Source organism: Bubalus kerabau, chromosome 11 (genome assembly GCF_029407905.1).
Source record: "Bubalus kerabau isolate K-KA32 ecotype Philippines breed swamp buffalo chromosome 11, PCC_UOA_SB_1v2, whole genome shotgun sequence".
In the NCBI taxonomy this organism is placed as follows: domain Eukaryota; kingdom Metazoa; phylum Chordata; class Mammalia; order Artiodactyla; family Bovidae; genus Bubalus; species Bubalus kerabau.
Window position 1 is genome coordinate 24971330 of NC_073634.1, and position 13075 is coordinate 24984404.

A 13075-nucleotide genomic window follows, 5' to 3' on the forward strand; every position below is an offset into this window, starting at 1 on the left:
TGTGCAAGACACCTTGTTTTCAAATAAATACAGAATTCTAAAACAAATACAATGTTACAGGATGGCAAATAAAACTGTCCCACTTCAGTTCAGTTCAGTTCAGTTCAGTCTCTCAGTCTTGTCCGACTCTCTGCGACCCCATGAACTGCAGCACGCCAGGCCTCCCTGTCCATCACCAACTCCCCGAGTCCACCCAAACCCATGTCCATTGAGTCAGTGATGCCATCCAACCATCTCATCCTCTGTTGTCCCCTTCTCCTCCTGCTTTCAATCTTTCTCAGCATCAGGGTCTTTTCAAATGAGTCAGCTCTTCACATCAGGTGGCTAAAGTATTGGAGTTTCAGCTTCAGCATCAGTCCTTCCCATGAACATCCAGGACTTATCTCTTTAGAATGGACTAGTTGGATCTCCTCACAGTCCAAGGGACTCTCAAGAGTCTTCTCCAACACCACAGTTCAAAAGCATCAATTCTTCCGCGCTCAGCTTTCTTTATAGTCCAACTCTCACATCCATACATGACCACTAGAAAAACCATAGCCTTGACTAGACAGACCTTTGTTGGTAAAGTAATGTCTCTGCTTTTGAATATGCTGTCTAGGTTGGTCATAACTTTCCTTCCAAGGAGTAAGTGTCTTTTAATTTCACGGCTGCAGTCACCATCTGCAGTGATTTTGGAGCCCCCCAAAATAAAATCATCTACTGTTTCCACTGTTTCCCCATCTATTTGCCATGAAGCGATGGGGCTGGATGCCATGATCTTTAGTTTTCTGAATGTTGAGCTTTAAACCAACTTTTTCAGTCCTCTTTCACTTTCATCAAGAGGCTCTTTAGTTCTTCTTCACTTTCTGCCATAAGGGTGGTGTCATCTGCATATCTGAGGTTATTGATATTTCTCCCGGCAATCTTGATTCCAGCTTGTGCTTCCTCCAGCCCAGTGTTTCTCATGATGTACTCTGCATATTAAGTTAAATAAGCAAGGTGACAATATACAGTCTTGACATACTCCTTTTCCTATTTGGAACCAGTCTGTTGTTCCATGTCCAGTTCTTTTTTTTTTTCCATGTCCAGTTCTGACTGTTGCTTCCTGACCTGCATACAGGTTTCTCAAGAGGCAGGTCAGGTGGTCTGGTATTCCATCTCTTTCAGAATTTTCCACAGTTTATTGTGACCCACATAGCCAAAGGCTTTGGTAGAGTTATCAATTTAAAGAAACATATTAAGTTCATGATACTGTGAAAGGCAGGTGGATATAGCAACAATCATAAAGGTTTTCCTATCCTACCTTATAGATGAGCACCTAAGGCTCCAGAGGCCCCACACCTTCACACAGCAAGTTTATCTGTGGCATGCAGGGTAGGGTAGAAGGTGGGGAAATAGTGGCAAATTGGCCAGTTAGCCAGCTGTTCCGGTGTGAAGTGAAGACTTGATAGGAGTCTTGAGAGGTGGTGAAGAAGGAGAGGAAAGAGGAGAGCCACTGGTTAGACCATTGTACAGTCAGGTGTTTCATGAGTGTGTGTATTTCTCTGTGCATTTGGGTTGATGTGCGATGCTCATTTTGGAGAAGGCAATGGCACCCCACTCCAGTACTCTTGCTTGGAAAATCCCATGGATGGAGGAGCCTGGAAGGCTGCAGTCCATGGGGTCACTGAAGGTCGGATACGACTGAGCGACTTCACTTTCACTTTTCACTTTCATGCATTGGAGAAGGAGATGGCAACCCACTCCAGTGTTCTTGCCTGGAGAATCCCAGGGACAGGGGAGCCTGGTGGGCTGCCGTCTATGGGGTCGCACAGAGTCAGATACGACTGAAGCGACTTAGCAGCAGCAGCAGCAGCGATGCTCATTTAAGGTTCAGACTCCTAGTGTGTCTGATTGTTCTGGTGGTGAACATGGGCAGATGCTGAGAGATAACTCGTAATCCAATGCTGACGTTTACTGAGCCTTAGAGTGGGCCACATCCTGTGCTATCTCTGTTTCTCACAATAACCCCATGAAATATCTGCCATTGTTCCCACTCTTTTACAGATGAGGGAACTGAGTCGTAGAGAGGTTACGTAATTTGCCCAAAATCGTACAGCTGGGATTCACATCTGAGCCTGGCTGACTGCAAGGCCTTTAGCCACTGCATGTACTGCCTCATCATTGATTGATGATTTTTTACAGCATCTTCTGCTGTTTCTCACTTTTCTCAGTCATTTTACCTAGAGTATGTGTTTCTGTAACTTAGCTCAGAATTTGATTCATTTTTCTTAAGCATCAGAAACAACAGAAATTCACCAGCCCCTAAGCCCCGTCTTTAGCATAGTCTATATATCTTATTCTGTGGTTTATATCATCATTAGAGTGGCTCTGTTGTTGGTGATGGACAGGGAGGCCTGGCGTGCTGCGATTCATGGGGTCGCAAAGTGTTGGACACGACTGGGCGACTGAACTGAACTGATTGGCCCTTTAAGAAGCTAATTAATCACTAAATATAGACCACGAGTTGTTCTTTTCAACCCCCTGCGTGTCTCTTCCCCCCATTGTGTGATGCCATCTGGTGCTATGATCTCATGCTTTTTGTGTTCCTTTCCAGAGAACCAGATTCATTGCTCTCTAAGCCCGGAAAGCCAGTTAATTTCAAAGTTTGCATGCATGGCTTTGAAAAAATTTGCATCTAATGCCTCCTTGTGGATTTTCACAGTATCGCTCTTCAATATATCTCACGGAACTTCTATCTTGACCACCCTCTATGTATATACATATTCTTGTCTTTTTATCAGAACTTTGTCTTTAGCAAACCATCAAGCAACTGCAGGTCTTTTCCTGTGTGATTTTCATGAAGTTTCATTTTGTCAGTTTTACGTGCATGCTATAGGAAATTAGAGCTTAATAATATACTTTCCTTTTCAAATCGATTTGACTTTCTGCTATGATGGTGGAACAAATGTTTAAAGGATATAAAAGAGCTAATGGCAGGCCTCTGACCCTACTGCTGATCTGTCCTTTCTCCATCTTTACCCCCACTTCTGCCTGAAATCTCGAATAATCTTTCAAGGGAGTGTAACTCCTGGGCTGTAGAGCATTTTCTTGCAAACTCAAGGAAGTTGCTCTGGGTTCCCCACCATACTCCTAATCTTTGGGATTTTAGATGCTCCATTCAGACCTTGTCACTCTCCCCACTTCCTATGTCTTCTCATTTCAGAGTTCTTGGCAGTTTAAATTTAGCCTGGAAGCCTCCTGGGGAAGGAAAGGTAATTTGGTTGTGTGTGCACTGCTTACCTCACTCCTGGCACGTGTGGGAAGCAGAAGAACACCGGGCTGGCAGCCCGCCTCCTTTCTGCTACTGCCTCTGCCCCCTGGGATCACACCCATTTCCAGCAGGGGTGGAAGAGGAGATGGGCTCTGAGAGTATTAGTAATGATGTTTAGCAAGGGACCAAAGATTTTCTTAGCACAGGAGATGGTAGAAGGCCAGCCCTCTAAGTCTGAGAGCAATCTTCCCAGTCCAACCCCATATCTAGCCTTAAGCAGCTTCTGTGAGATGCAGGAAGGATGAGGCCACTGAGTCAACCATGAGCCAATGCAGTCTCTGAATAATGTGTGTTGAAAGGTATGGAAAATGTACAGACAGAAGCCTCAATTTCGGTATCAGGTTTGTTTCCAAAAGAGCATATGCTTGTACTAAACTGAAAAATTTGTTTTTCACTTCAAACTGACAGTTCATTTAATAACTACAGTTTTTGAATTTATGATTACCAGGGGGGAAGGATGAGAGGAAAGGATAGATTGGGAGTTTGGGATTGACATTATATACTCCCGTGTTTAAAATAAAATGCCTTTCCATGAAAACAAACTAACTACAGGTCTCACCACCCAGAGAATTAAGAGGCATTTCTAAAAGAGTAAGGATTCCTAACTTTCCTGAGTGAGCATTATGCAAAGTTTGGGTGACATTGTATATGTTAAAGTGTGGTTATTGCTTTGTACTTTGTACTATTGCTTTGGTCTAGTTACTTAACCTTTGTGAGCATCAGATTTTTCCTCCCACCTAATGGAATTAATAATACCTATTTTATGTCTAGTTCTTAGGGGAATTGGTGAGTATCAAATTTTGACAAATGCTTTTTTTTTTTTTCATTTATGAGGTGGTTTCTGCACTTCATTCTATTGATAAGGCATATTATATCAATTCATCTTATGTTGAACCAATCTTACCATCCTGGCATAAATTGCATTTGGTCATGATGTTCTATCCTTTTTATATGTTGGTGAATTCAGTTTGCTAGTACTTTATTGAGGACTTTTGAATACATAATCATAAGAAATGTTTTGTAATATTCTTTTCTTGTGATGCCTTTGTTTTTCGTATCAAGGCAAACCTGGCCTCATCCAATGATTTGGGGATTGTTCCCTCCTCTTTTTTTTTTTTTTAAGAGTTTATGAAACATGGTTAATTTTTCTTTAAACATTTGGTAAAGTTCACCAGTGAAGCTCTTTGGTTCTGGACTTTCCTTTGTGGGAATTCTTTTTTTTTTAAACTAAGTTGATAACTAACTCAAGGCTCTTTAGTTGATATCGATCAGTTTACATGTTCTATTTCTTCTTGAGTCAGTTTTGGTAATTTGTGTCTCTCTAGGAAGTTCTCATATAATCTGTAGTATCTAATTTGTTGACATATAATTTTTTCACAGTATTCTCTTGTTACCATGTTTTGTTTTTGTAAAGTGTTGTCTTCTGTTTCGTTCCTGAATTTAGTAACTCAAGTCTTCTCTCCTTTTGCCTTGAATGGTCTAGATAAGGATTTATCAATTCTATTAATCTTTTAAAAAATCAATTTTTTAAAAAAACTTTCCTCATTTTTCTAATCAGTACTAACTTTACTTCTACCCTAATTATGTAATCTCTCTGCTTTGGGTTTAGTTTGTTCTTCTCTTTTTAGTTTCTTCAGAAAGTCAGGCTGCTGATTTGAGACTTTCTCTTTTAATATAGGCATTTACAGGCGTAAATTCCCTCTAAGCAGTGCTTTAACTGCATCTCATGCTGCTGCTGCTGCTAAGTCGCTTCAGTCGTGTCCGACTCTGTGCGACCCCATAGATGGCAGCCCACCAGGCTCCCCCGCCCCTGGGATTCTCCAGGCAAGAACACTGGAGTGGGTTGCCATTGCCTTCTCCGAGCTGCATCTCATAGATTTTCCCATATTGTGATTTTGTTTTCATTAATCTCAAAGTGTTTTTAAACTTTCCTTGTAATTTCTTTTTGACTCATTTATTGTTTAGAAGTGTTACTTAATTTCCACAAATTTCTGAATTTCCAAAATTTCCTTCTGTTATTGATTTCCAATTTCATTATATTGCAGTCAGAGAACATACTTTGTATGACTTTTAAATGCATTGAGACTTATTTTATTGCATAAAATATGGTGTATGCTGGGGAGTGTCTGATGTACGCTTGAAAATTACGTATATTCTGCTGTTTGGTGGAGTGTTCTGTAGATGCCTGTTTTGTCGAGTTGGTTTATAGTGTTGTTCAAATCTTCTGTTTATTTCTTGACTCTCTGCTATTCTACCATTATTGAAAGTGGAGTGCTAAAGTCTCCAAATATTACTGTTGAATTGTCTATTTCTTCCTTTAATTATGTCAGTTTTGTTTTTTTTTTAGTATTTTGGGGCTTTGTTGGTAAGTGGATAAAATGTGTTTAAAGTTGTTATATCTTCTTAGTGAGTTGACCCTTTTATCATTATAAATTGTCTTTCTTTGTCTCTAATAACAGTTTTTGTCTTAAAGTCTAATTTTGTTTGATTTTAGTATAGCTATTCCATCTCTCTTTCGGTGACTATTTTCATGGTGTATCTTCTTTCATCTTTTACTTCCAACCTACTTGTGTCTTTGAATCTAAAGTGTGTCTCTAGTGGGTATCACATAAGGATCATGTTGTTTTATCTGTAATGCAATCTCTGCTTTTGTTGGAATGTTTGGTCTATTTATATTTAATGTAATTCCATTTATGTTTCCCTGTTTTGTAACATTACAAATGGTTTTGTTGTTTGCTTGTTTCTCCATGTGGATTCAGTTACTGTTGCTTCATTCAGCCTGAAGGACTTCCTTTACTATTTCTTATAGGCCAGGTCTGCTAGTGACACATTCTCTCAGTTTTTGTTTAACTGGAAATGTCTTCATTTCCTGTTCATTTCTGAAGGATAACTTTGCTGCATTTAAAATTCTTTGTTGACAATCCTTCTTTCAGTGCTTTGAATATGTCATTCTACTCCCTCTGACATCCATGGTTTCTGATGAGAAATCAGTTTCTAATCTTTTGAGGAGTCCTTACATATGATACATTGTTTTATTTCTTGTGGTTTTCAAGAGTCTCCATCTTTGGCTTTCAAGAATTTGATGATGGTGTGTCTGAATATGAGTTTGTCCTTTTTTTACTTCATCAAACTTCTTAGATGTATAGATTCATGTTTTTCACCAAATTGGGAAAGTTCTGACAATTATTTCTTCAAATATTCTTTTTGTCCCTTTTTCCTCTCCTCATTTCTGGGACTCCCATTATATTCCTCAGACTGGATAATATCAATTGATCTATCTTCAAGTTGACTGATTATTTTTCCTGCCTGCTCAAAACTTTGTTGAGCCCCTCTAATAAATTTTTAAATTTCAGTTATTACACTTTTCAACTTTTGATTTTCTATTTATTTTTCTTTTCATACATTTCATCACTTTACTGATATTCTCTATTTGGTGAAACATCATTCTCACACTTGCATTTAGTTCCTTGGACATGGTTTCCTTTAATTCTTTTAACATATTTAGAACATTTGATTTAAAGTCTTGGTTAGGGACTTCCCTGGTGGTCCAGTGGTTAAGACTCCACATTTCCACTGCAGGGGGCAGGGGTTCAATCCATTGTTGGGGAGCTAAGATCTCACATGTTTTGCAGTGTGTTAAAAACAGAAAACAAAAACCAAGAAACAAAGCTTTGAATTGTGAAGTCTTGGTTAAGTAAATCCAGTGTCTGGGCTTCTTCAAGTGATAGTTTCTATCGACTGACCTTTTTTTTCCTATGTATGAGTCATATGTTCCTTTTCTGTGTTTGCTTTGTAGTTTTAAGTTGAAACTGGGCATTTAAAATTATATAGCAATTCTGGAAATTAGATTCTCCCTCCTGCTCAGAGTTTGTTATTGTTTTTGTGTCACTGTTTTTTTTTGTTTGTTTGTTTGTTCAGTGACTCTACTGAACTAATTCTGTGAAGTCTGTATCCTTTGTCATATGTAGGCCCTAGAGTCTCTGCTTGACTAGCTTAGTGGGAAGCTAATGACTGTACAGAAATGTCCTTAACTGCCTAGAACCAATAAGTTACCAGTCTTTGCTGATGGATGGTGTGTGTGTGTTGGGGCATGTCGTTCAACTCTGCTTTAGCCCTTCAGTTCCTGCTTAGAGCCTCAAAGTTAGCCCAAGGATGAGTATCAAGTAGAATGATAATTTTGAAAAACACAAATGTAAACCATTAATACATTTTCAGTCTGTTATCTATTATTATTCTCAGCCCAGATCATTTGCTCTTTGTAAGCACAGGAATTTTCTGACTTATAAACACATAACATATATAAACACGGAACTTATATGCCTTATAGACCTCACAACCAAGGAGAAAAATAAAAGGGAGCTTTGAGCTTTTTGGAGAATCTGTGGTTTCATAAGGAAAAGAAAAATAAGCTTCCAAAAACCAGAGATAGTCTTGGGTAGTATTTTTCAGCTGCCTGTATCAAAATTACTTGGGATGTTTGTTAAAAGTCAGGTTTGTGGCTTTGTCCCAAATCTTTTGATTCAGAAGATCTTTGGTGAGGTCCAGGGTCTGCATGTTAAACTATCTCCCCAGGTGATTCTTACGTACACTAATGACTGAGAAACTATTTATGAGAGATGATCCTGTAGGTGCCTTCATATCAGGGGCTAACTGGCTCATGATATTAACTGTGCTCAAATATTAATCTCCCTTTTCAATGTCTGATCTTTAAAAAAAATTTCACTTTATTATTACATTTACTCAAAGTCTACCAATTAGAGATTTATTTGCATCTATGAGAATATTTTTTAACAGCTGCTTGAGTTAAAGGATTAACATTTACTCACAGCTCTTTAAAATTAATCTAATCAGTTTGCATTTATCCAAACAACTGATCACGGTGATTTACAAGGAAAGAACAAAGTTTTGTTATATTGTACTTCGAAATGAAGATAGATACTTTTGTTGGATTCAGCAAATTTTAGGGGAAAGAATAGGCCTGTGTTAATCTATGCAATAAAAGCATGGATTGGAAGGGAATATAGAAGAAGTTGCTAGATAAAGTAGTGAGTATTTTCCCTTTTCAAAATATTATGCAAACAACCAGAAAAGGGAGGAAACACATTTCTTTCTCCTTTTAATATTACCCTTTCTCTTAGGACCTTGAATTCAGATCAATAAAATTTGTATTAAGGAATTACTTCAGCTACTCTAAGGCTAGTTAGGCTCTTGTGGGTTGTCTGGAGACCTAATTACCACTTAAACCATCATGTGGAAGGCTCTTTATGGAAAAATGTCTTCTGGTTTACAAACAACACACTTCCTGATGTACTTTTTGATTATTTGAGAGTTTGAGGTTGGATCAAATTTGGATGCATGAGATTTATCTGTGTTAACATTCCAAGCTGATTTCTCCCAATCCTCTGTATACTTTTAGACCATGTCTCCTTGAGGAGTTTTGTGTTTAATTAACACAAATTCAGTGTTGAAAAAAACAATTAAGGGAGTTTAGATTCTTATCAAATTTAATACATTCAAAGGTAGAAACATGATTTAAAAAATTATTTCATGTTTTGGGTTTTTACTGCTTTGACGTGTCTCTATTAATGAGAGTAATCAATAGATTCTTCTCCCTTGTCCCTTCAAGCCAGTTTAGGATGCATTATCCTGCCTTCAGTTTCCAGAATTCTATTACAAATGCACAAACTAGTAGCTCACATTTCTTATTTCCTTCAAGGTATTGCACAGCGATGTACAGCCATCAAGTACCACTTTTCTCAGCCAATCCGCTTACGAAACATCCCTTTCAATTTGACCAAGACAATCCAGCAAGATGAATGGCACCTGCTTCGTGAGTATTTCCGGGAAAGGGTCAGAGAGGAAGCGGTGTCTTTCTGAACAAAAAGCATTCCCACCAGCCGTTTCAGATCTGGACTGAAAGATGCTGTGCTGATCCTGCGTGGGCCTCTGGGCCCCATCTGACTTGGGCAGAGACTCAGAGGGTCATGTCACCATGCCAAGGTCACAGCTTGTTTGCAGATCGGACGTGTGAGAGTGAGGCTTGGGGTTCTGGGAGACAGTGCAGAGAGCTTGTCTGTCCTGGTGGCATCTGTATACAAGCCACATCCTGGGTGTTTCCTTTACCAAGTCATGGGGTACAAGGCCCTGATCTGGTAATTGTCTCAATGAGCCCAGGAGATTATACCTTAGGTGCTCTTATTTTTGTTTTGTTTATCCAATATTCATTTTAGTTACCGTTTCTGTCTCAGACCTTGGTTTTTCTACTCAAATATCTTTATTGAGTGTATGTTATAATTTTCTCAGAAGGTGTCTGTTACCTCCACATCTTGATGGCAGGAACTCTTTTGTTACTGTCAGGAAAATGTGAAAGTCAGAAAGGATTGTCAGAGTGACACTGAAGAAAACTGATATTTACCTGAAAACTATTGATTCACGTTGCCTAGGGATAGCTAATACAGGAAAGTAAAAAAAAAACTAGGCCTAATTCTTTTTAGTGTTTACCCCAGTCAGAGGTTGACATTGTCATTTCCAATGCAGTGAGTGCAAGGACTTCAGTGATCTTGTTTGGTGACCAAAGTCACTACAAAGGCAGAGTTTTATTTTGCAAAGTAAAATCTCTCTGCAGAGCAAAGGGCTCTATTTTGAATCTCAAACACATAAATGGAAGCTCTTAAGATACTGCCCACAGCAGTGGTATAATATTATAGATATTGTGATCGGCACATTTAGAACTTGGAAAGTCCTTGGCTTAAATGTGGTTTATTTCTTAATAAACCTGAAAATTCCTGAAAATTATTTTTGGCTGGCTGATCTTAATGGTCATTTCTCAACAGACCTTAGTTAGAGCCTTATCTAAGTGTTCTTATAATTACTTTTGAGCATGTTTGGGGTTCTTTGCCTTAATCATCTATCCAGAAAGCCACATAGTCATTGGTTTTAGGTGAGAAAAGATCATTACTGGGTCCTGAAAAAGAACCTTATCTCTTTACTCTGAGTTTGTACCCTGTCACTGCCCAACAAGACCACGTTGAGCACTGTCCTAATCCTCTTTGAGGTTCTCATGGAAAGATGCTTTCAGCAGTCTCAGGCGTGGCTCTTTCCAAGACAGTCACACTTGGTGATCTGTACCATGTTTACCAGATAAGCTTAACATGTCTGGTACTAATACAAATCCCATGTGGATTATATCTGAACCTTGTGTGTATACGTTTTAATGGCCATAGAAAATAAAACTTGAATCACAGGGAATTTAGGAGGTTGTGAGATTATGGTGGCTGAGCTATGATGATATTGAATGTCTCAAAATGACCTACACTGTAATATTAAACAACCCCTTTAAATGAACTGTGTCTGTGACCCCTAGCTCTGTGATGTATACACTTTCCCTTCTAGGCTGCAATGCCCTGATTCAGTATAGATGCTCTGAGCTGGAAATAAGAAATTCTTTTGAAAGAAAGGGATGAACCATGTGTGACAAGGCCAAGACCGGACGCTACTGTAATTCACCGTGTATACGCCACCTTGAGTTGCCGGGGAGCCGCAGGAGCACACAGTGAGGTGGTGTCTGCCTGGGCACCCTGGCAGAGCCGCCCACGCTCATGCAGCAGGGTGTGCCTATTGCCTGGGCTCTGTAGGTGCATAGGTGTGCATGATCCACCTTGCCCAGGACTGGTGACTGGCCCCAGGGTCAGCCTTATGTTTGGGATCTATTGCTTTAAGAGGGATCAGAGAAATTTAGCCACAATTTTTAAAAGTATCTTCATTCAAATTTTAAAAAGGAGAGAGGAAAATAGAAAAAATAACAGGAGGGTGGGCAATCAGAGTGTGTTCTTTGCTCAGTCATGTCTGACTCTTTGCAACCATGCGGACTATAGCCCACCAAGCTCCCCGTCCATGGAATTCTCTAGGCAAGAATAGTGGAATGGGTTACTATTCCCTTCCCCAGAGCATCTTCCTGACCCAGGGATTGAACCTGCCTCTTCTGTATTGCAGGCAGATTCTTTACCATCTGAGCCACCAGGGAAGCCCAGTGCACCAAAGTACATGAAGTCAGTCCATCTCTTGGTTATGGCCCAGCAGGTGGGGAGGGGATGGGTTCCTGGCCCCGTGATCACAACCATTGGTGGTTTTGTGATAGACCAAACTTGACAGTTGCATATACAGTGGGCTTGGCCATGAAAACAGCCCTTCCTTAACCTGAGTACTTGGATGCATGAGTTGTAGGACCTGTGTTTAGGGGAGAGGGCCTTTATGAGCAGATGTCTTATATGTGCATCTTGGGTCCCATTTTAGGTACAACTGCTTTCACTTTCTCAAATTCTTTTTGAAAATAGGCAGGAGGAACTATAACTGAAAAATAAAATAATTGGCATCCTTGGTGTGCAGGTAAAACCATGTTTCACTGTAGCTGACTTTTTAGACTTTTTCTCCAAAGTCAAATTAATTAGTCACTGTAGTTGGTGGCGACCTAGGTTTCTGTTGCTCTTTGAAGGATAATAAAGATCTTTTGCAAACCTTCTTCAGTTTGTTCAGTACAACCTTGTTTGTTTGCAAACAGACTCTTAGTTTGTTACGTAACTTGTTATCTATAATCCTTGTTTGCCCTGGTGTCCTCTGGTCTGTGTTCTACTTGGTATGGACTTTTCCATGGATTTAGAGAAGGCAGATGCTGATACCTCAATTCGTTATACCCCATCTGTCCTCTTACTGAATACCTGGGAAGTTTATTTCCTAAATCACCTTGGCCCTATAGACGCTATGCCTATCCATGCAACTTATTAATTTTCACAGTGTATACAGAGCTCTTCATTCTCTAATTTTCAATAACTCTCCTTCTTGTTATTTTGATGTTTGTATTTGAGATTAGATTTAAGAAGAATCACTGCTGGCTTCCTGGGCATGGCTGTGGCTGTCCTGCTTTGTGGCTGCATCGTGGCCACGGTCAGCTTCTTCTGGGAGGAAAGCCTGACCCAGCATGTGGCTGGACTCCTTTTCCTCATGACAGGTACGTGGAGCACCTCTGACACCTTTCCCAGAAAAAGTGAAGGCTATTCTGCAGCATGTAGCTTCACTTTGTTATCTCTCTGTTAATTTTATTTTCACTTGTGAGAAAAGCAACCAAAAGGTTCTTTGGCTTTGGTAGGCAATACAGAATTTAAAGAAAATAGCAATGTTAAAAACACAGTCCTGATTTCCCTATTGTGGTGCATTGCAAGATTAGATGGAGATGTCTTGGGTTTAATCTCCGTATGAGGCAGATCTGATTTTTCTGTCCCATTCTTTCATATTGCCCCCTAGCTCTGATGTGGACTCTTAGCAAAAGTGGACCATTGGTTCTCAGGAACCCTCTAGCAGAGGATGATAGCTCAGCACAGTCCACGCCTCTGGGCAGAGGGTCAGCTCAGTCCATCATTAGTGATGGAGTCCCTGGTATCATTTTTATGCACAAAAACACATTCATTCATTTTATTCTACAGATATTTTTTGAGGACTTACTGTGGGCCAGGCACTGCTTTACATACTAAAGACACACAGAGATTAAGGCAATAAAATCCTTCTCCATTTCTGTTGTGGGAAGACACAAATGATCATTTATGACAGCCATAAAAGCTGTGAGAAAGAGAAATGAGTTGGCCTAGGGGACCCTATTCTAAATGGGGAGTGTGCTGCGGGCAGAGGAAGGCACAATGCCACGCCCCAAGGAGGGCTGGGGTGATGCTTGTGTTTTGAGCTACTGAGAGACCAGTGTGGTGGGAGAGCAAGGAGGGGAGGGACAGCATCCTG

The 13075-nt window shown here is 39.9% G+C and overlaps 1 protein-coding gene across 11 annotated transcripts in view; it reads left to right on the plus strand.

Moving 5' to 3' along the window:
- The window catches only part of TMEM178A (transmembrane protein 178A), a 142387-nt gene that overhangs the window by 103003 nt on the left and 26309 nt on the right, over positions 1-13075 (plus strand). For 5 of the 11 annotated variants that reach the window (XM_055539899.1, XM_055539903.1, XM_055539895.1 and 2 more), the window contains 2 exons: positions 9009-9122; positions 12159-12296. In XM_055539899.1, the coding sequence (XP_055395874.1) occupies positions 9009-9122; positions 12159-12296 (252 nt within the window). The other 6 variants (XM_055539897.1, XM_055539896.1, XM_055539902.1 and 3 more) reach the window with 6 other exon arrangements.